The 21,856-nt window shown below is 36.2% G+C and overlaps 1 protein-coding gene across 5 annotated transcripts in view; it reads right to left on the bottom strand.

Annotated features, from left to right (window-relative positions):
* The window catches only part of RTTN (rotatin), a 170,903-nt gene that overhangs the window by 126,473 nt on the left and 22,574 nt on the right, over window positions 1-21,856 (bottom strand). For 4 of the 5 annotated variants that reach the window (XM_068563430.1, XM_068563431.1, XM_068563432.1 and 1 more), the window contains exons 11-18: window positions 16,228-16,398; window positions 10,604-10,816; window positions 9,277-9,389; window positions 7,717-7,843; window positions 5,056-5,181; window positions 4,406-4,522; window positions 3,348-3,487; window positions 432-603 (exon numbers count right to left, since the gene is read on the bottom strand). In XM_068563430.1, the coding sequence (XP_068419531.1) occupies window positions 432-603; window positions 3,348-3,487; window positions 4,406-4,522; window positions 5,056-5,181; window positions 7,717-7,843; window positions 9,277-9,389; window positions 10,604-10,816; window positions 16,228-16,398 (1,179 nt within the window). Of the gene's footprint in view, window positions 1-431; window positions 604-1,470; window positions 1,559-3,347; window positions 3,488-4,405; window positions 4,523-5,055; window positions 5,182-7,716; window positions 7,844-9,276; window positions 9,390-10,603; window positions 10,817-16,227; window positions 16,399-21,856 lie in introns of those variants that run through there. The other variant, XM_068563433.1, reaches the window with a different exon arrangement.

Raw genomic sequence — 21,856 nt, forward strand, 5'->3', positions numbered from 1 at the left:
AAACTTTTATCATCGTTAATATTTTCTTTTTTAGCATTACAGGCAATTTCCAACAGAAGAAAAAGAAGAATAATTTTATGTCAGTGATGTTTGTTTTTAAGAGTCATCAGAGAATTTCTTTCCACTAGATTAGCCTTATGTTGTATTTAAGATACTACTCAAATTAATTTGCATTTCCAGCGTATATTCTGAATGAAAAGGGACACGACGGCTGGCATATAGTAGGCACTCAAGAAATATCTGTTCAATAAATAAATGTATCCAGGAGCCAGAAAAGGCCAGGACACAACTTCACACTAGGCAGGAAAAACCACACGTGAAGCCACCATTTCGCTCCCTCTCCCGTACATAACACAAACTGAAAAATGTGACATAAAATATATCAAATAACCACACAGTTATGAATAAATAAACTTGAAAGTTATGATCACCTTAATAATCAGTTCTCTTCTGTCATCCAACTTGAGTTCAATAGGCTTTTTCACAATAAATAAATTAGTAACTCTGGAGAGAACTCTGGCATCGATTGAAGGGCGCTTGGTATCCGCCCCCTCTTCCCTTGTAAGGTGACTTGCTAAAAGCTTTAATGCCAGCATCCGGACCCTGAAGAAACAAAGTCTTTAAGTCAACATTTTGTAATATACAAATGTATAGAAATTATAAAGGCCCATAACACAAAGAATTATTACAAATCAACACAATAATTAGCTATGCTTATACTGACATTACTGATGACATTTTACTTTTTCTATTAAAATACTTAGTGTATAACTACAGTTATTCTTGCATTTTACATTTATGAATAAGCAGCAGAAATAAAGAATAATCAATCATTACAAGTGAAGGTGCAGACTCACTGAGACTACAAACTTCACTGTCAATATCACCTCAGCTCCAGTAAGTCGGTCTGCAAGTTAAAAATCCTAGCTCCTGACTCCAAGTCTAGTGATGTATCTCAGTCATAAAAACTATCACAGACCCATGAGCAGAGCCCAAACAACGGGTCGAACCTCCAGGAGAGTAATCATACTAACAGCTAAAGCGAGATACTGGGGGTGAAATAGATCCCCTCAAATATGAAAATACAAATACTTTTGGTTCCCATCAGAATTCTATTTTATCCGGAATGGATTAGCATCAAGGTCAGTTGAGCACTGAGTGGGGAGGTAGACGATTTCAAGAAAAGGTTAAATACTGCATGCACTAGACAATGAAATGGAAGAACAGAAAAACCATTGAGTGGACGCGCAGCAATGAGTTACTGAGCCAGGTTCTGGAACTACACGGACACTGGGCAAATTCTAAGCAGTAATACAAGTTGCAGGCTTTAGGCACTACTTGTGAGACTACGATTAAAACCTGCACGCTCGGGGAGGCGTCCCTACCGCAGCAGAGGCCAAGTCCTGTCCCCCTGAAGTCCCCCATCGTAACACTGATCTCACTGTATTACAATTAATAATAAAGTATAACCGGTAAGGTCTCTCTTCTCAATCACACGCCCAATTCTGGAAGGGCAGCGTCGTGTCTGTGTTGTGCGCTGCTAGGTTCCATTGCCCACCATGGTTCTCAAGGGCTTACCAAATCTAGAGAAAGCGGGAATTTACTGTGTTACTAACAGATATCGTCTTTGGGGGCAAATATTTACTCCAAGAGGGTGTGGGAGCCAGGCAAGCCTCCGTCTCCCATCTGCTGTGACTCAGGGAAGCTCAGAACAGGCAGACACCCGCACGACGCCCCCCCCCCCCCCCCCCCCCGTCGTGCCAGCGCCTCTGTATTAACATCGCGGCTCCTCAGTGCAGAGACAGCCACCAGCCCCAGGCAAAAGCCTACAGTGGGGTATGTAAAGCATGTCTTTAATGCATCTCCTCCTCCGGTAGATAAATTTAGCCTTTAGGTTTAGCATGAGCACCGTGGTGCGATTATTTCTCTATACTTATTTCTTTCAACAAATACATTTTGAGCATATTTATGCCCAAGGTTCTCAATGAAGTTCTGAGGATGTAAAGATTAGCCAATGGATGGGGTTCCTGCCTAATGGAGTTTATGGCCTGGTGAGATGGGGTAGAACTAGTCAAACGATGAAAACAAATATGTAATTTAGACTGCTTTAAGTTCTGTGTAATTGAGAATTACCTTACCCAAAGAGAGGTCTGGCCTTGCCCTTGGCTCCTGGGAGGGGATCTCTAAGCCCTTAGAATGTCCTGCCTGATAGGAGTGTTTCTGTTTACCTGGAGACTTTGGGCCCCCAAAGGTGAACCGAAAATATACACCTATTGTGTTACATCACCAAACTTGGGGTAAGGAATACTACACTAGCACATTAATAAAGACACTGCCCAGGGTCAACGGGGACACTTGCAGAAGCCAATCCCCGAGCACAAGCACAAAAACCCCGTCTGCCCCTCTGCTTCCTGCATCACCCACAACTTTCCTCTCCGCACGACGCATGTGCCCTTACAATCTCCTCTGACTTTCCTCCTGCCATTCTCTTAATGTTTTAGTTCATTTCACCTACTTCCTTAATTTTTAGTCTGGTCATCTGTTTATAAATAAGCCACTGCATTATCCTGATGTAAGTATGGGGAAAACAAAATTATCCATTGTCAAAAGAACATCTGTCTGTTTCTCCTAGCCTTTTCAACCGACACTTTCTCTTCATCACTGCTTATCCGTCTTTACTCTAAGCTTTTTTTCTCTTCTCAGTGAGAGAAAATCTAACCACTGCTACCTAAAGAGAATAACACAAGATTCATGTTGCACTGACGGAGAGGGAAGGAAGACAATCTTTCTCTCCTTCTTTTCTTTTAGTTAAAATGACACTTACACTAATGGTAGAGGAAAGGACACTTTTTCAGTTTCCCAAATAAGAGGACAAGCTAAACAAGATTAAAATACACGCATACCCTGGTATATGAGGCAACTGGTCCACTACAGTTTCATGAAAAACTTTAATTTTCAGAACAAGTATTTAATTAGAAAAGTTGCACTCCAGGAGACTAACAACCTCTAAGGAGAGAAGACAACGTGAATGCCCTATGGTTTTTGCGATCTGTTTCTCTGCACGGCTCCCCTCCCTGCCCGCAGCAGCGCTATGAACAGCACTGAGGGCAGCGATGCCGTTAACACAGGCTGACCCGACAGCAAGGCTGGAGGACGGACAGAGCGTCTCAGAAAGTGTCCAAAAGACCTTCACCGGGTTAGTTCCAGCCATTAGCTCCCCGTCTCTGTCTGGTAAGAGAATCACTTTCCTCTACCTCCTTTGGTTCTATACTGTTTGATACAATTACTGCCCGTTCCTAGAACATTCCCGTTCATCTTTCACACTCAGTAGACTCTGCTGTACTTACGACGGCTTTTTCACCAGCAGGAGTCGTAGTATGGACTTTAACCAGGTGGTACAGGGGAGAATCCCTTCACCAGCCTCAGAACTCGCTTTGCTTAGGAGGAGAATGCAGTTACCCAAAGGATCCTCTGTGTCGGCATAGCCCTAACAGATTTCATAAAAAGAGAAATGACCGTTTGATTGTATGCACACACTGCTTAATTTTTTAACTTGAAATAAGAATTGTGTTGACCTGTCAGGCAACTCACAGATTTCTTTCAATTCAGTTGAATATGACTTTTCAAAATAACCTACATGAGGTAAGAAGCCTACATACAACTGTATTTAAAAAATAATACTGGAGAACTTCAGGAAGATGTGCCAACCCTCTTGACACTTGCTAATTTTTCTACTTTCCAAGATTCTAGTAGTGGCACTGCCCCTAGATGAGGCCCCTCCCAGATCTTCAGACCTGTCCCCTCAGTACAAAGGTGGAGTGCTGCCAGGGCGCCTGCACGGAACTGATCTGTGCAAGCGGCAGGGCCTGAGGCCCGGGTTCTCTCTTCTAAGAGGACTGTTCCTATGATGGTGTTTCCCATCTCCACCTTCTCATCCAAGGGAGGGAAGGCCCTGCCCTTCCCTCCATCCTTTACCTAAGCCCAGAAGGACTGTTAAAAAAGCTTTGTTTCTAAGAGCTCATTAATCAAAGTATCAGGCTAATCCATATACGCAAAGACAGAATTCATGAAGCCAGTTTCATTACATAAAGTCTGTTTAGAAGGCACTGTTAGCTTTGCCTAAAAGCCTTTATATAAGGCTGAGCTCTATTTTTCACAGTCAATGCTAAATGCCTGCGCCTCACTTCTTAACCTCCCACCCCGTGTACACAGACAAATTCGCTAGCCCGCTTTAACCTTCTGCCAGAAACAAGACAGCCGCCCACTTCCTGTTCCCTTATCCACAGCGCCTTCGCGGCTTCACGTCACTTCTCCCACAGCATAATGGTTCTACTGCTTGCGTGCGTTTAAATCAATCACGCTCACCAAAGAGAAATGGTAGCGTAAGCGGGTGAGCACAGAGTACCTGTAGCACTGGGATGACAGGACACAGAGACTCGATAAACTTCTTCCAGGTCGGTGCTGTCATCCTCAGTCGCCCCTGTAGCAGATGCATCAGGATGGCCTTGGCCGTGGCATTCACCTGCTCAACAATACAGGGGGAACAATCCAAGAGGAGGTGGCCCGTTAAGTCATCTCACATACCTGTAACATTTCATAAAATCTGGAAAGGTCATTAGCATCTCTTCCTTCAAACGTTCCTATTTCCACAGCATCATCTTAGCTTCTGTTCTCAACCAGTCCTTCCCCCTTAATGACTTCCTTTTTTTTTTTTTTTAACCTTTAAAGTATATTTTTCCATTGAATAAAAATGTTCCTTAAGGAAATACTATGCTTATTGTAACTACTGCATCATTCCTACATCTTACATGAAAAACTTAAGTTAACAGTTTGATCTGAATTCTCTGAGAACAAGTATGTCCTGTATTTTGAGCCTCATTTTTTTTTAACATTTCTTTTTAGATAAACAACAACTTAACTGAACCCATACATCAAAGACAAGTTTCTTTTTAGTTTCTCATCATACTACCTGGTGACATTAGAATATTATCTTGATTTAGCTGAGTATCTAAAGAATCAGAGTAGTCTTTTGTACTTCCTTCTAACATGCCATACCTCATTTTTGGGCTCTTGAATACCAAACGCAGAGATTTCATACAGAACTTTTGGGTGAAGTAGAAAATGAATTCCATTACAAAGGGAAGACACAGGTTTACTGACATTATGGACACCTAAACATTCCTGCAAAATAATACAAAAAGTTTTTAAAAATTAGTGACAGTGATTTTTCCAAAGCATTCCTCTTTCTTCTGTTTATAATTCAAATCCAATTTTAGTACTTATGTCACTGAAACTTTTCTTTTAACCGGTAGAGGACAAAAAGATTCTCTTAACAGTTTTTGAGTCTGCATGAGACACCTATTACATTTCTTTCAGCCAACAAGAGTGGTCTTGACAAATTAAATAACCAAACTCCTGAGACAACCATAATCTTTTAAAGTTGTTCATAATAACAGACATAAAGGAAATAAACAACACCATAAACTTATCCTAAGGTGTTTGCATTTTGCTTACTGAGGTTTGACAAAGAGAAAATTCAAATCAAAACAGATTTAAATTTCTGGGTGAGGGGGAGGACAACATATATGTGGGATTTTTCTTATCAATACAGTGATGCACCTGCATATAAGTAATGACTCTGTATCGTCTCTTCCACAAAATTAGCACAAATTCCACTCTGGATATGTACCCAAAAAAACTGAAAGCAGAAACTCAAGCAGGTATATTTGTATACCTGAAGCATTGTTCACAGTAGCCAAAAGGTGGAAACAACCCAAATGTCCACTAACACATGAATGGGTAATAAAGTGTGGTATATATACAACAGAATATTATTCATCCTTAAAAAGGAATGCAACTCTGATATATACTAAACATGGATGCTAAGTGATATAAACCAGACACAAAAAAGACAATTATATGATTCCACAAGTATGAGGTACCTAGAACAGTCAAATTCAGAAAGTAGAATGGTGGTTGTCAGGATCTGGGTGGGGCTGGAGGAATAGAGAGTTATTTTTTAATGGGTACAGAGTTTCAATTTAGGAAGATGAAAAAGTTCTAGAGATGGATAATGTTGATGATTGCACAATGTGAATGTACTTAATGCCACCAAAAACTTAAAAACGGTTAAAATGGTAAATTTGATGTTATGTGCATTTTACCACAATTTTTAAAAAGCAAATTAGACATAGTTGAGCAAAGAACTAGTGTACTGAACGACAGTACTGAGGAATTCTATCCAAACAAAACAAAAAAAGATACGCAAAATATAAAAGAGGGCTTAAATGACACAAAGGGTAAAATAAGAAGATCTAACATGATCTAATGAGAGTTCCACTTGGAGAGAACAGCAAGGATAAGGGAAACAATAATGACTGAGAATTATCCAGAAGTGAAGGCAGACATGAGTTTTCAAACTGAAGCATGCTAAAAAAGATACATTAAAATAAAAAGTGTATACAAAGTTACATTGTAATGAAACTGCAGAACTCCAGAGCTAAGGAAAAGATCTTAAAAGCAACTAGAAGAAAAAAAATACAAAGAAATTATAATTTAACTGATAGCAGACTTCTCGACAGCAATAAAAGCCTAACAAGAGCAAAGCAGTATTGGCAAAGTGCTAAGGAAAAATGGCAGTCAATCTATAATTCTATAGAATTCTATAATTCCAGCTAATCTATCATTCAAGAGTAAGGTGAAATCAAGACATTTTCAAACACATGCACTATCAGTTACAGACTGTCATTGAAAATGCTGAAAAGCATAGTTCAGTAAAAAGTAGACTGAACCTAAATACTTATCAATTAATAGAAGAAAGTATATTCAAAGTAAAGAGCAGTTAAGATGAATCCACTAGGTAGATCTTAAACCTTACTATTAAAGGAAAAGAACAGGCAGCAAAAACATGTGTACGGTATGAAATTATATACTTTTTTGAAGAGACAAAAACAGTAATATATATGATTTATAGAGATATGCATATATAAAACACATGCATGGGAAGGATAAACAAAAACTTTGTAAGAGTGGTTATCTTGGTGGCATAAAAAAGGGGGAAGAGAAAGGAAAGAAGCTTCAGTTACAACTAATATTTTTATTTCTCTGAAAAAAAGGATCATAAATAAAAATGGCAAAATGTAAACATTATATCTAGATAGCACTTATAAGAGTATTGAATACAAGAGGACATTTTCAAGAGTACATACGAATATATATATTTTTCTATACTGTCCTATGTACAGTGTTCTTTTCAATATTGAAATAGCTAATATTTATGTACTATTCTATGCTGAAATATTTTATAATTTAAAAACACAGGAAATATTTGTTTCAAAAGAAAGAAAAGAATATTACTAAGAAAACAGATCTGAAACTATAAAATTTAAGCCATAATAACCTAAAACTTTTCCTGAGCATAGAAATCACTTTTGAATACTTGATAGAAGTCAACTTTTCCTTACAATTTTTCCATCATTAAATAACACAACATAAATGTAATTCTTATTAAAACTGCTAATAAGGCAATTCAGTTGCTAGACTTACTAAGGGAATTCAATAGTATAAATTTCTTAGAGTTGACTAATAACTACCATCTATTTTTATAGTAATAACTCTTATATAATATCCAAAAGGTCAAGTAATTTAAGTTTGGAGTTATAATCAGAAAATCCACTGTTAATGCTCCCCAAAAAAATCAAAAACAAAAAAACCTACCTTAACAATTTCCAGACAACAGTGGTAAGTTTTAACTTTCACTTGTAGCAAAGGGTGAGACAACATACGTAGAAACACCTTCTGACTTTCTCCTTGTAATAATGGACTGGCCTGTGCAGATTTCCAGCTGGTAAAAAGGTAAACATCCAAGACATCTAAGGCAAGTAAGGTACTAAACATGAGACTGAAAAGCACAGAGAAAGGCGTTTCTTCCTACTCCAGTTCCTACAACTGAGATCTTGTTTAACTAACCCAGAATTAATATTTACTCAAGCATTTACTTGTTTCAAGGCAGGGAATATTCTCTCTTAAAGAATACAAAAAGACAAAACGTCTTTAGAAACCTATATTTAGAATGTAAAATGGTACAGCCATTATGGTGAACAGTATGGAGGTTCCTCAAAAAACCAAAAATAGAACTACCATATGACCCAGCAATTCCACTTTTAGGTTTGTAACCAAAGAAAATGAAATCAGTATCTCAAAGAGATATATGTACTCCCATATTCATTCCAGAATTATTCACAATAGCCAATACATGAAAACAATGTGTCAGTTGATAGATGAATGGATTTTTAAAAATGTGGTATGTATGTGTATGTGCGTGTGTATATATATATATAATGGAATATTATTCAGCCTTAAAAAAGAAGGAAATCTTATCATTTGTGACAATATGGATGAAGCTGAAGGACATGCTAAATGGCATAAGCCAGGGTATAGAAAAACAAATACTGCATGATCTGACTTATATGTGGAATCTAAAAAAGTCAAACTCTTAGAAGCAGAGAGTAGAATTGGTGGTTGCCAGGGGCTGGAGGAAATGCAGAGATGTTGGTCAAAGGGTACAAAATTTCAGTTATGCAGGACAGGTAGTTCTGGTGACTATGGCTAATAATGCTGTACTGTATACTTGATATGTGTGAAGAGAGTAGATCGTCAATGTTCTCAGCACAAAAAAAGGTAATTATGCGAGATGACAGATAGATAGATAGATAGATAGATAGATAGATAGATAGAAAGAAAGAAAAATAAATCCCATATTTAATGGATATTTATCACCATGGAATTTACTCTTTCCAAAAGCAATGAAAATACTAAGTTTTAAAGAAAAATCTGTTCCAATGTCCCCCAAATAAATTAACCAATGCATGATGCTTTCCAAAAATCCATATAAAAGGTAGGAATAATGAAATTTACATTTTAAAAATCCTCAATTCAAGTTATTAATTAAAATGTTAAAGATAAATAAACAAATGTGCTTGAATACTTGTTTGGAAAGACACCAAAACAAATGTATAAAAATCCAAGGATAATTCATGTTGATTACAGGCATGACATTTTTAAAGCTTACTCTTGAAGAAAACAGTTAACTGTCCTAATGCTACTATACATATACAGTTTAAAGGTCAAAACATATAAAAGCAATTTAAACTAAAAAATAACAAATTTAAGACCAGTTTCATTTTCATTGCTCCTAAACTTACACACACACACACACACACACACACACACACACACCCTATAATAATATAATCATGTTAAGAAAGAAAATATTACATCTTTGAACAAATGCAGATGATTTCCTTTATTAGGGGGAAATGCTGATGATAGGAAAAGCTATGTAAGGCTTGATCTGCCAGCTCCACTAATTCTAAGAGATTCTTCTCTCCCTAAAAAAAGAAGAGAATGGAACAGTAAATGTCAAGGTCATGTACAATAAAATTCTCAACAGCTAACAAAGCAGCTTCAAGAAATTAGATCGTCCAGAGGCCCTGAGACTGTTCACATTTGCTTAAGTCAACCTGCTCAACAAGCAAACCAAAAACGTCAGCCTAGGAGCAAAAATGTGGGGAAAATGCCTAACTCAACGCCACTTAAGACTTTATATTATTTACCTCTGAGTGGCATGGTTCTTTAACTGCTCAATTGTGGCCTTATCCCCCTACTAACTGCAGCTCAAGGCAGGACTCATGTATTTTAAGATCCACCTCCCACTTCTAACATCCTGACTGGTTCTAGGGAAAATAGAGAATGATCAATATGTGTGTGATTAACTGACCATGCAGAATGCCACAGAAATAATTCAACTAAAAGGCAGTTCAAAATTCTATCATGGAGGAGACAAGATACTGTGGAATAAAGATGTGGGGAAAAAAATAAAAATAAACAATAGTGGGTAAATAGGAAAATTTAAAATATGAGGTTCAAAAAAACTCCACTGTAGGGGCCAAACAGAATAAAATTTTGCTCCTAATTTTTCAAGATCTTCAGGACCCATTTTGGTATTTTCAAACAGTAAACAACTATTGTAGTCAATGTCTATTTTAAGACTCATTAACCCCTTAATTGATAACATACTAAATAATATCCTAAAAGGGATAAATAACAAATACATAATTACTGCTATAACATGGTATCAAAAGTCATCCTACTACCTTACAATCTAGTTCATGGCTTTATTTAATAAAAAATCAGGCTCTTTCTGTGAATAAATAAAGGTCTATAAAATACTAAGGGAAAAAAATGTGTCTACAAATAAGCACTAAAATGGCCCTTATAATTCTGTTTACATCAATTGTCACTCTGTTCACCCACAGTAAGCCACTTCAAAGAGGAACTCACTAATAAAGATATTGATAATAATTATTGTTTTTTTAAAAACCACTGGTCTCATGAATATATACCATTCATTAATCTAAATCTTCATTTTACTTTTATATAAATCATACCCTTACTTTAATCTTATAATTGGGCCATTCAGTAATAATGGATCCCACCCCTAAGAATTCAATTGTTAAATGTCCATCAATTTGAAAACTATAGGTTAAATTTTCTAAATATTTTATCAAAGGAATTTTAAAGAGATATTAACAAAACATTTTACCTCCTTCCCAACATCAGACAGGAAGTTACAGGTACACTCAAGTGAATAAACAGCCTCTGCAGTTCGTTTATAAATACTGTAGTTTTCAGAATTCAGCTGTTCCAAATAGGCCACAACAGCTTCATGAATATTTGGATATTCCAAAGAAACAGGCATGTCCAAAGAAACTAGAAATAATGCTGCTGACATAGGCTCTGGTAAAAAGTGGCTTGCCTTGATAAATTAAAAAAAAAAAAAAAAAATTTAACCATTTTTAGATAAATATAGTAAACTATAATATTAATGTAGTTCAACTTTTTTAGTAATTCTCTATCACAAAGTCTATGCTTTTCCAAAGAAAATTCTATTCCCCAACACATCATTTATCTACACCTTTGTTCACTGCAATTTTTATCTGCCCAAAATATCCCAAGTCCAAATTTCAACTCCTTCCCAAAGTCTGGGATTCAGAATACCTCCTCTTCCCCACATCAACACCCAGAACTGCTCTCCCTCTGGGCCCACACCTCGTTTATGCCTCTGCTACTGAACTGAAGGCACCAGGCCTTTTTCTCTAAGTTTTTCATGCAGGTGCACACAAATCTCCAGAAAAATGCAATAAACCCCTGAGGATATAGCCCAGGGCTTATTAACTACATATTGAATTGAATAACACTAAATCAAGTACAGCTATAGACTGATTCAAACAAAAATTAATTTTTACTTGGTTTTGTGTTTTAGAGGGGAAAGGAGAAATTCAACGTATTTAAAATAGTTCTAGAACACTCACAAAAGACTGACCTTTAATTAGTATAAAATGAAGGGGCCCAAATGAAATAGTGTATGTTTTATAACTTAAATCAATTGATTTAAGACTAAAAAAACCCTTTGCTAGGTTTTGTTTCTTTTAATGATTCTAGCTTTGCGATAGGATTTTATGTATCAATTAAGAAAATGAAAAGGCCTGAAAATTCAATGTTCAGAGAAAACCATTTGGCAGGGTTCACTACTATGGCTGAAATGCTGCCTTTATTAAAGTAGGTTTGGTCATAATTTTTTCATGGATAACCTATTTTAAGGATAATCATTAACTGCCTGAAAGTCTAAGAGCTAAATCTGGTAAACAATGCTTTTTTTTTTTTTTTTTTTTTTTTAGAATTACTGTTCTTTGGGTTTTTTTAAATTTATTTATTTATTTTTGGCTGCATTAGGTTTTCTTTGCTGCACGTGGGCTTTCTTTAGTTGCATCGAGCAGGGGCTACTCTTCGTTGCGGTGCACAGGCTTCTCATTGCGGTGGCTTCTCTTGCTGCGGAGCACGGGCTCTAGGCACGTGGGTTTCAGTAGTTGTGGCACGTGGGCTCAGTAGTTGTGGCACACGGGCTTAGCTACTCCGCGGCATGTGGGATCCTCCCAGACCAGGGCTCGAACCATGTCCCCTTCATTGGCAGGCGGATTCTTAACCACTGTGCCACCAGGGAAGCCCTAAATAATGCTTTTAAATGAAATACAGTTGCCAAATGAATATCAAAAGCTAAAGGAATCAACATTTTAGGTTACTAAGCATAAAAAAAAAAAATTTAAGACAGCAGCTATTATAAAGTCTAGAGAAATTTCCTTATTCTGTAAAGAACTCTCCTAGTGGGGAAAAAAGAGAGAGCGAGAAACTAAATTACTTAGTCATGAATTATTTGCTCACTCAGCAAATACTCACTGGGCCCCTACCGTATGCCAGGCACCATTCCAGGTCATGGGGACACAGCAGGAAATAAAACAGAACCTCTGCCCTCACGAAGTTAACACTCCAGTGGAGAAAGCACAGAGTAAACCATACTTGTCCAGTGTGGCTAGGAGTGCTAAGAAAATTTTTAAAACAGGGGATAGGAAAGATGGAGAAGAATAGAGAAGTGACAGGAGGTGGAAGCAGAGGAAGGCCTCTCTGATAAGGTAACATCTAAGCAGAGAACTGGAGGAGTGGATATCTGAGGGAAAAGCACTCATAGAAGAGGGAACAGCAAGTACAGAGGCTCGGACACAGAGTATATTTGACAGCAAGGAGGCCACTGGAGCTTGTGCTGAGGGATGGAGTCAGGGGGCAGTGGTGCCAGATCAGGTAAGGCCTTGGGTCATTATAAGGACTTGTCCTCAGAAGGAGCATTGCAAGGTTTCGAGCAAGCCTCAGGATGAGTCTGGAGAGAACAGATGGAAAAGAGCAAGGGCGGAAGCTGAGAGACCAAGGAGGAGGTCACTGCAATAATCCAGGCACGACAGGATGGCGGCTTAACTCAGGGAGCAGCAGTGGGAGTGGGGAGAAGTGTTCAGGTTCTGGAGAGACGTTCAAAGGAGAAGTAGCACATTTTGCTCAGGGATTGGATCTAAGTGTGTGTGAAAGACAGGAATCAAGGATGACTCTAAGGTTTTTTCCTGATCAACAATCAACTAGAATGAAGGTGCCATTTACTGAGCTAGGGAAGACCAGAGGAAGAACACATTTGTGCAGGGAAGTAAGGTTTGGGGCATGTTCAGTCGGAGATATCAACTGTCAAGTGAAGATGTCAAAAAGGATATTGGATATATACATATGAGTTTGTGGTTCAGGTGACACGTGTTGCCTGAAAATATAAGTTTGGGAGGTGCCCGCAGATAGATGGCACTTACAGACCAAAATGGGATGATATCTCATGAGGGCCACGGCCAGTCCTGGGGTTCCATCCCTTTAAGAGGTTAGGAAGATAGAGAGGAATTAGCAAAGGAGACTCAGTGAGTTGGGCTCTGCGCTAAGATAGTAAATCCTAGTGGATCTAACTCCAAAGGCACTGTTTTAGTTTAAAAGAGCTCTCTCTGACTCTAGGCAGAAAAATAAGAATAGCTGATGTGAGGATTAAATAAGCACTGGGCAGAGTGTCTGGCATATCACACTCAATAAGTATTAATTTCCTTTCTTTCCTCTTTTCACCCCATCATTAAGGAATTCTGACATTTTCACTCTGCATACCTACATCTGAAACTCCTCTCAGCAACTCAGAGCACCAAGGTAACGTCATACGTTTAATCCTTGCATGGCCAATGGACGCCTCACAGTTTACACCCCAGACTGAAGACGGTGGTCCTACATATATAAGCATTAGTCACATGTCAGTTGAGACTAAAAGTGACGATATTTCGGTGGAAAGCCATTACCAGTATTAGATAAAGAGTCAACATCGTCATCTCGTGTGTGCTGGAGGAGGAGGGGTATAATACTGTTTTCTCTAAACCCTGCCACTCAGAGCAGCCACGGCATTATCCTGGCATGGCTTGTCAGAAGTACGGATTCTCAGGCCCTACCCAGACCTTACAGACCAGAATATGCAAGATCTGATTAACAAGATCTCTGGGTGGTCTGGTTGCACGTTACACTTCGAGAAACGCTGCTCTGAATCAATCAGCTACACCCAATTATTAGATTTTATATACCTCACTAAAAAGGTCAAAAATCTTGTGGTATAAATTCTTCCTTACCTTCAGTCTGCTTGGCTGAGAAAGGGTCACAGGGGTTCCTAGGATGCTCTGGGATCTTGTTTCTGGCACAGGGCCAGTATTTTTAGCTCTTATTTCCCAGATGGTTCCCCCATATGAAGTTAACTTCATGTGTCTTACCAATTTGATTTACCCAACCAGAACACTTTTAATTTTAATTTATAACATTGGTAATAACATTTACCAATGCATCATTTTAACCTATACCTGGGTATTCTCCAAATTCATTTAAAATCAGCAATTATCAATTTCAGGAAAGGTCTTCAAGGGCATTTTATCAAAACATTCAAATTCAGGAAATCTCTACATAGATTCATACTATATCATTTTCCAACTTTAAAATTACATTATTTGGTAAGTGGCAACTCAAATATTTAAAAGCCACTTTTAAGGTAGAAAGTTTCAGAGTCCAAATTCCACTTCAATTTTTGGTGGGCTAGCAACAGGCAGAGGGCAGCATAACCTTGTATTTATATAAACTGAAGGAGAAATTTAACAGCAATGGAAGAGCATGTTTGTTTAGATCTCATTTTAAAGTTCTTAGTTAATCAATCAAAGCAATTATAACCATCTATAAGCTGATACCTTAATTACAATCTCTTCAATGACCCCACTTACTGTTCTAATGAAGTTCCAAGCTACATATCTAAAAGAGCTCCCCAAAATTACAGATACTGATTTGCCTTCAAAAACAAAAACAAAAAATAGCTACCTTAAAAAAAAAGACATGGAGAGTTGGCTTTACATTATTCTAACACTAAAGTAAGTCAAATAAAATAAATTATTGACTTCTATTTTGATTCCTGCCCAAATAAGCATATAGATGAAAAAAAATCTATAATCAAAAAAGCAATAAATAAGCTCTATGGTACAACTGACAAGTAACTTTTCCAAAAATACCTCAACCTATACATAGATTGATCATTTGTAATACTTAATAACAAGTTATTGTAGCACTACTAATTTTTCAGTTATATAACATTATCATGTAAAGTTGAGACACCTATATTTTAAATGCAATTCCAGTCTTATATGACTGAAATTCTTCAATTTATAATGTTTATGCCTTGGAAAATTATCACTCTTTAACACAGAGTGTTATTCAGAAACATAACAATTAATAAAAAAGTTAAAAATTAAAATTAACAGAAATGTTATTCTCCCTAAAGGAAAATACTATATTTAAAATTTAATGTTCTATTCTTATTTTTCCAGATGACCTGATACTATATTGCATATATTACATATGTGTTATTAAAAAATGGAGTTTAGACTACATGCTCTGCAGAATTCTAGGGAGCAAAAGGGCAAGTGGCTATAACAAAGGACAACAAAAGGCACAGGAAATGGTTCTTGAGCTGCAGTAATTTTTCCCATACCTTCAGTTAAGCACAATGCCACACCTTTCTTTTTGCAATAAGTACACTACACAACACTTGCATATGAGTCATTTGAGACACTTTTACCACCAACGTTCAAATTCAGAGATATAACCTCCACTTTAAAGTACAGTCAATAAGATGATTTAAAAGAAATGTTTACACCTATTAAAATCACCTTTAACATACAGTCACATAATGGAATAGTATTTTGCAATAAAAATTAAACAACTGCTACAAGCAACAACAACAATGAATCTCAAAAAAAAAAAATCTTGAGCAATTACATACTTCATATGTCTATTTATATAAAGCTCAAAAACAGAAAAACCCCTCTATGGTGACAGAAGTCAGAAAGGAGTTTAGCTTGCAGGGGTGGGGACAGGAGAGGGTAAGCGACAGGAAGCCGCCTTGAAAGGCGATTCATTTTCTACTTCATGTTTTGGGGGGTGGTCACTTTCTAAACACAGATATATTCACTTAGTACAAATGCACTGAACTGTGCACCTTTCTAAACATATTACACCACAGTTTTTAAAAGTTATCTTTAAAAATTAGTATTTTTTTTCTATCAATTGATTTGTCAAAACTAATCAAAAAAAAAAACTAATCAAAAATGTTAGCCATTTCTCAATTTCTGCATTTCCAATATAATCTTTGTACGTCGTGAAATGATCAGAAGGAATTTACAACAGGACAGTGATTGTAACACCCAGTAAACTACAAATAAGCCACGCTACCTGCCTTACCTTTTCAACAGGGAGAAGCGTCTGCAGCAGTCGGACTGCAAACAGCGAAATGCTGACAAAGGCCATCCTGTGGTGCACCAGCACCGCCTCTGGTTGTTCCAAACTGATGTTGCTTTTATGGTAGCACATGCTGTCTCCAAGGGACCCCAACACCATGAGCAGTTTCTTTTTCTGCAAACATTTAAACACAAAACAGAAGAAAACAATCAATTGTAGGGGCCAATATAGAAATGTCATGGAGAACAATATAAAATGTTATCATTAAATAATATAAATGTATTCCTCTCTATAAGAATAACCAATACATGCTGAGATACTTTTAACGGTAGGAAAGAATGATAAGTATACCTAAATTTTTTAAACAGCTAACAATTTTTAAGTATTTAATATGATGAATTCAACTAATAATAAATAAAAATAAACAAAATACAAAAACTTAATGAACCATTAGTTCCTCCTAGTTTCTAGTGCTTAATTGTTCCAACTTTGAACACTACATGTAAATCTCTCATCCAATATTTATTGGACTTAGTGTATGCTTAACACAGTGGCAGGTATATGGGTGGAAAATGCATTAGTTCAAGAGACATGATCCCTGCCCTCAAAGTGATCCCAAAGTTACTAAAGAAATGAAACAGGGAAAGTCAAATAATTAAAAAACAATGAAATATTAAATTGTATAATCTCTCTCTTCAGGTAATAAGGTTGTTTCAGAACAAATGTTCCACCATGATAAGTTTCTAGATACCTTACTACTTAAATAGAAGTTATATCTTTTAAATTGAAAGGTATGCATAAAACATGAAAACTAAAATACAGTAGACTAACTGGCAAGTCATAACAACATAGACCAAAATATATCTTAGATATGTTGACATGACCCTATAAACTAGCTGCTGAAAGGACAGTATCAGAAAAGGGGTAGAACAAAAAAAGCACTGGAGTTCTCACTCTCAACTTTCCAAGGAAAATATATGAAAATTAAAATGAGAAATTACCTGTAAACTAAAGACAAAAATATAATGTATGTCAGAAATTTTTTAATTCAAGGATAAATAAACAGGAAATAAAACTAAAAGATATGGGGCCTATAAAAGTTACATAAAGTATCAAAGCCACAATAGATACACTTCACATCCATTAGGATGGACATTATCAAAAATAATAGGAAATAACAAACGTTGACAAGGATGTGGAGAAACTGGAGCACCTGTACATTGCTGGTGGAAATGTAAAAGGTTCAGTCACTGTGGAAATAGTATGGCAGTTCCTCAAAACATTAAACATAGAATTACCATATGATCCAGCAATGTCACTTCTGAGTATATGCTCAAAAGTATTGAAAGCAGGGATTTCAAACACTTATTTGTACACAAATGTTCACAGCAACATTATTCACAACAGCCAAAAGGTAGAAATGTGTCTACCAACATATGAATGGATAAACAATATGCAGTAGATGGTATACATACAATGAAATATTCAGCCTTAAAAAGGAATGGTATTTTGAGACATGCTACAACAAGATAACTCTTGAAAACATTATGTTAAGTAAAATAAGCCAGATACAAAAAGACAAGTACTGTATGATACCTCTCATATGAGGTACCTAAAATATACAAACTAATAAAGAAAGAAGGTAGAATAGTGGTTATCAGGGACTGGGGGAAGGGAAGAGTGGGGAGTTACTGTTTAGTGGGTGTGGAGTTTCACTCTGAGATGATGAAAAAGTTTTGGAGACAGATAATGGTGACAATTGTACAACAATGTGAATGTGCCTAATGCCACTGAATTATACACTCAAAAAGAGTTAAACGGTAAATTTTATGTTATGTATATTTTACAAAATTTAAAAATTATATAAAGGAGTAAACATTTTTTTGTTACTTACATGGATCATTTGAAAAATTTAAAGATAAACACAAATAAAATTAAAACTATGATACTTTCCAAATCACTACAGAAGTAAAAGGAAGATAAAATAATCTATAGAGTAAAAAAGAAAAAGGAAACAAAAGAGATAGCAAAACTTCTGCATGAAGACCAAGTATAATAACTGTACTAAAAAAGGTTAAATTTCCCTGTAAGTGAAATATGATTTCAACTGAAGTAAAAATCAAAAATAATCTACACATACAAAAAAGACATTATCTTTGTACAAAAAAGGTTAATAATTAATGTAGTGAGAAAAATCTCAAATAAACAATCTAACCTTACACCCAAAGGAACTAGAGAAAGAAGTACAAACAAAACCCAAAGTTAGTAGAAGGAAAGAAATCATAAAGATCAGAGGAGAAATAAATGAAATACAAACAAAGAAAACAATAGCAAAGATCAATAAAACTAAAAGCTGGTTCTTTGAGAAGATAAACAAAATTGATAAAATTAGCCACACTCATCAAGAAAACGAGGGACAGGACTCAAATGAATAAAATCAGAAATGAAAAAGGAGAAGTTACAACAGACACCGCAGAAATACAAAGCATGCTAAGAGACTACTACAAGCAATTCTATGCCAATAAAATGGACAACCTGGAAGAAATGAACAAATTCTTAGAAAGGTATAACCTTCCAAGACTGAACCAGAAAAAATAGAAAATATGAACAGACCAATCACAAGTAATGAAATTGAAACTGTGATTAAAAATCTTCCAACAAACAAAAAGTCCAGGACCAGATGGCTTCACAGGTGAATTCTATCAAACATTTAGAGAAGACCTAACACCCATCCTTCTCAAAGTCTTCCAAAAAATTGCAGAGGAAGAAACACTCCCAAAGTCATTCTATGAGGCCACCATCACCCTGATACCCAAACCAGACAAAGATACTACAAAAAAAGAAAATTACAGACCAATAGCACTGATGAATATAGATGTAAAAATCCTCAACAAAATACTAGCAAACAGAATCCAACACATTAAAAGGATCATACACCATGATCAAGTGGGATTTATCCCAGGGATGCAAAGATTCTTCAATATATGCAAATCAATCAATGTGATACACCATATTAACAAACTGAAGAATAAAAACCATATGATCATCTCAATAGATGTAGGAAAAGCTTCTGACAAAATCAACACCCATTTATGATAAAAACTCTCCAGAAAGGGGGCATGGAGGGAACCTACCTCAAAATAATAAAGAACATATACGACAAACCCACAGCAAACATCATCCTCAATGGTGAAAAACTGAAAGCATTTCCTCGAAGATCAGGAATAAGACAAGGATGTCCACGCTCGCCACTATTATTCAACATAGTTTTGGAAGTCCTAGCCACAGCAATCAGAGAAGAAAAAGAAATAAAAGGAATACAAATTGGAAAAGAAGAAGTAAAACTGTCACTGTCTGCAGATGTCATGATACTATACATAGAGAATCCTAAAGATGCTACCAGAAAACTACTAGAGCTAATCAACAAATTTGGTAAAGTTGCAGGATACAAAATTAATGCACAGAAATCTCTGGCATTCCTATACTAATGATGAAAAATGTGAAAGCTAAATTAAGGAAACAATCCCATTCACCATTGCAACAAAAAGAATAAAATACCTAGGAATAAACCCATCTAAGGAGGTAAAAGACCTGTACTCAGAGAACTGTAAGACACTGATGAAGGAAATTAAAGATGACACAAACAGATGGAGAGATATACCATGTTCTTGGATTGGAAGAATCAACACTGTGAAAATGACTATACAACCAGAAGCAATCTACAGATTCAGTGCAATCCCTATCAAACTACCAATGGCATTTTTCACAGAACCAGAACAAAAAATTTCACAATTTGTATGGAAACACAAAAGATCCCGAATAGCCAAAGCAATCTTGAGAAAGAAAAACGGAGCTGGAGGAATCAGACTCTCTGACTTCAGACTATACTACAAAGCTACAGTAATCAAGCAAATACGGTACTGGCACAAAAACAGAAATATAGATCAAAGGAACAGGATAGAAAGTCCAGAGATAAACCCACGCATCTATGGTCAACTAATCTATGACAAAGGAGGCAAGGATATAAAATGGAGAAAAGACAGTCTCTTCAATAAGTGTTGCTGGGAAAACTGGACAGCTACATGTAAAAGAATGAAATTAGAACACTCCCTAACACCATACACAAAAATAAACTCAAAATGGATTAAAGACCTAAATGTAAGGCTGGACACTAGAAAAGTCTTAGAGAAAAACATAGGAAGAACACTCTTTGACATAAATCACAGAAAGATCTTTTTTGATCCACCTCCTAGAGTAATGGAAATTAAAAAAAAACAAAAACAAATGGGAACTAATGTAACTTAAAAGCTTTTGCAAAGCAAAGGAAACTACGAACAAGATGAAAAGACAACCCTCAGAATGGGAGAAAATATTTGCAAACGAAATCAACAGACAAAGGATTAATCTCTAAAATACATAAACAGCTCAAGTAGCTCAATATTAAAAAAACAAACACCCAATCCAAAAATGGGCAGAAGACCTAAACAGACATTTCTCCAGAGAAGATATACAGATTGCCAACAAACACATGAAAGGATGCTCAACATCACTAATCATTAGGGAAATGCAAATCAAAACTACAATGAGGTATCACCTCACACCAGTCAGAATGGCCATCATCAAAAAATCTACAAACAGTAAATGCTGGAGAGGGTGTGGAGAAAAGGGAACCCTCTTGCACTGTTGGTGGGAATGTAAATTGATACAACCACTATGGAGAACAGAATGGAGGTCTCTTAAAAAACTAAATATAGAATGACCATATGACCCAGCAATCTCACTACTGGGCATATACCCAGAGAAAATCATAATTCAAAAAGACACATGCACCCTAATGTTCATTGCAGTACTGTTTACAATAGCCAGGTCATGGAAGCAACCTAAATGCCCATCGACAGACGAATGGATAAAGAAGATGTGGTACATATATACAATGGAATATTACTCAGCCATAAAAAGTAACGAAATTGGGTCATTTGTAGAGATGTGGATGGATCTAGAGACTGTCATACAGAGTGAAGTAAGTCAGAAAGAGAAAAACAAATATCGTATGTTAGCGCATATATGTGGAACCTAGAAAAATGGTACAGATGAACCGGTTTGCAGGGCAGAAATAGAGACACAGATGTACAGAACAAACGTATGGACACCAAGGGGGGAAGTGGCGGGGTGGTGGTGGTGGTGGTGGGATGAATTGGGAGATTGGGATTGATGTGTATACACTGATGTGTATAAAATTGATGACTAATAAGGACCTGCTGTATAAAAAAATACATAAAATAAAATTCAAAAATTCAAAAAAAAAACTAGTGTAGTGAAATATGAACAAAAATATAAATAATGAATTATTTAGAACAAAAAAATTTAGATAAATTAGGTAATTTTCTATTGATGAAATGCATAATAGAGAGTAAAGACCCAACATGAATGAGTCATTGTGGTCTGAATAACATAAATATCAAGCAAAACCTGAAGTTGGATTTAAAGGTTTTAACTCAGTCTTTTTTACGTTAATTAATAAATTAAACAGATATAAACTTTGAACATTTCAAAGACTACAACTCCTCGAGTTTCCAAGGAACACTGACTAAAACTAGCCATTTACTTAATCACAAAAAACAGTCAATGTATA

This window comes from Eschrichtius robustus, chromosome 14 (genome assembly GCF_028021215.1).
Source record: "Eschrichtius robustus isolate mEscRob2 chromosome 14, mEscRob2.pri, whole genome shotgun sequence".
Classification (NCBI taxonomy): Eukaryota; Metazoa; Chordata; class Mammalia; order Artiodactyla; family Eschrichtiidae; genus Eschrichtius; species Eschrichtius robustus.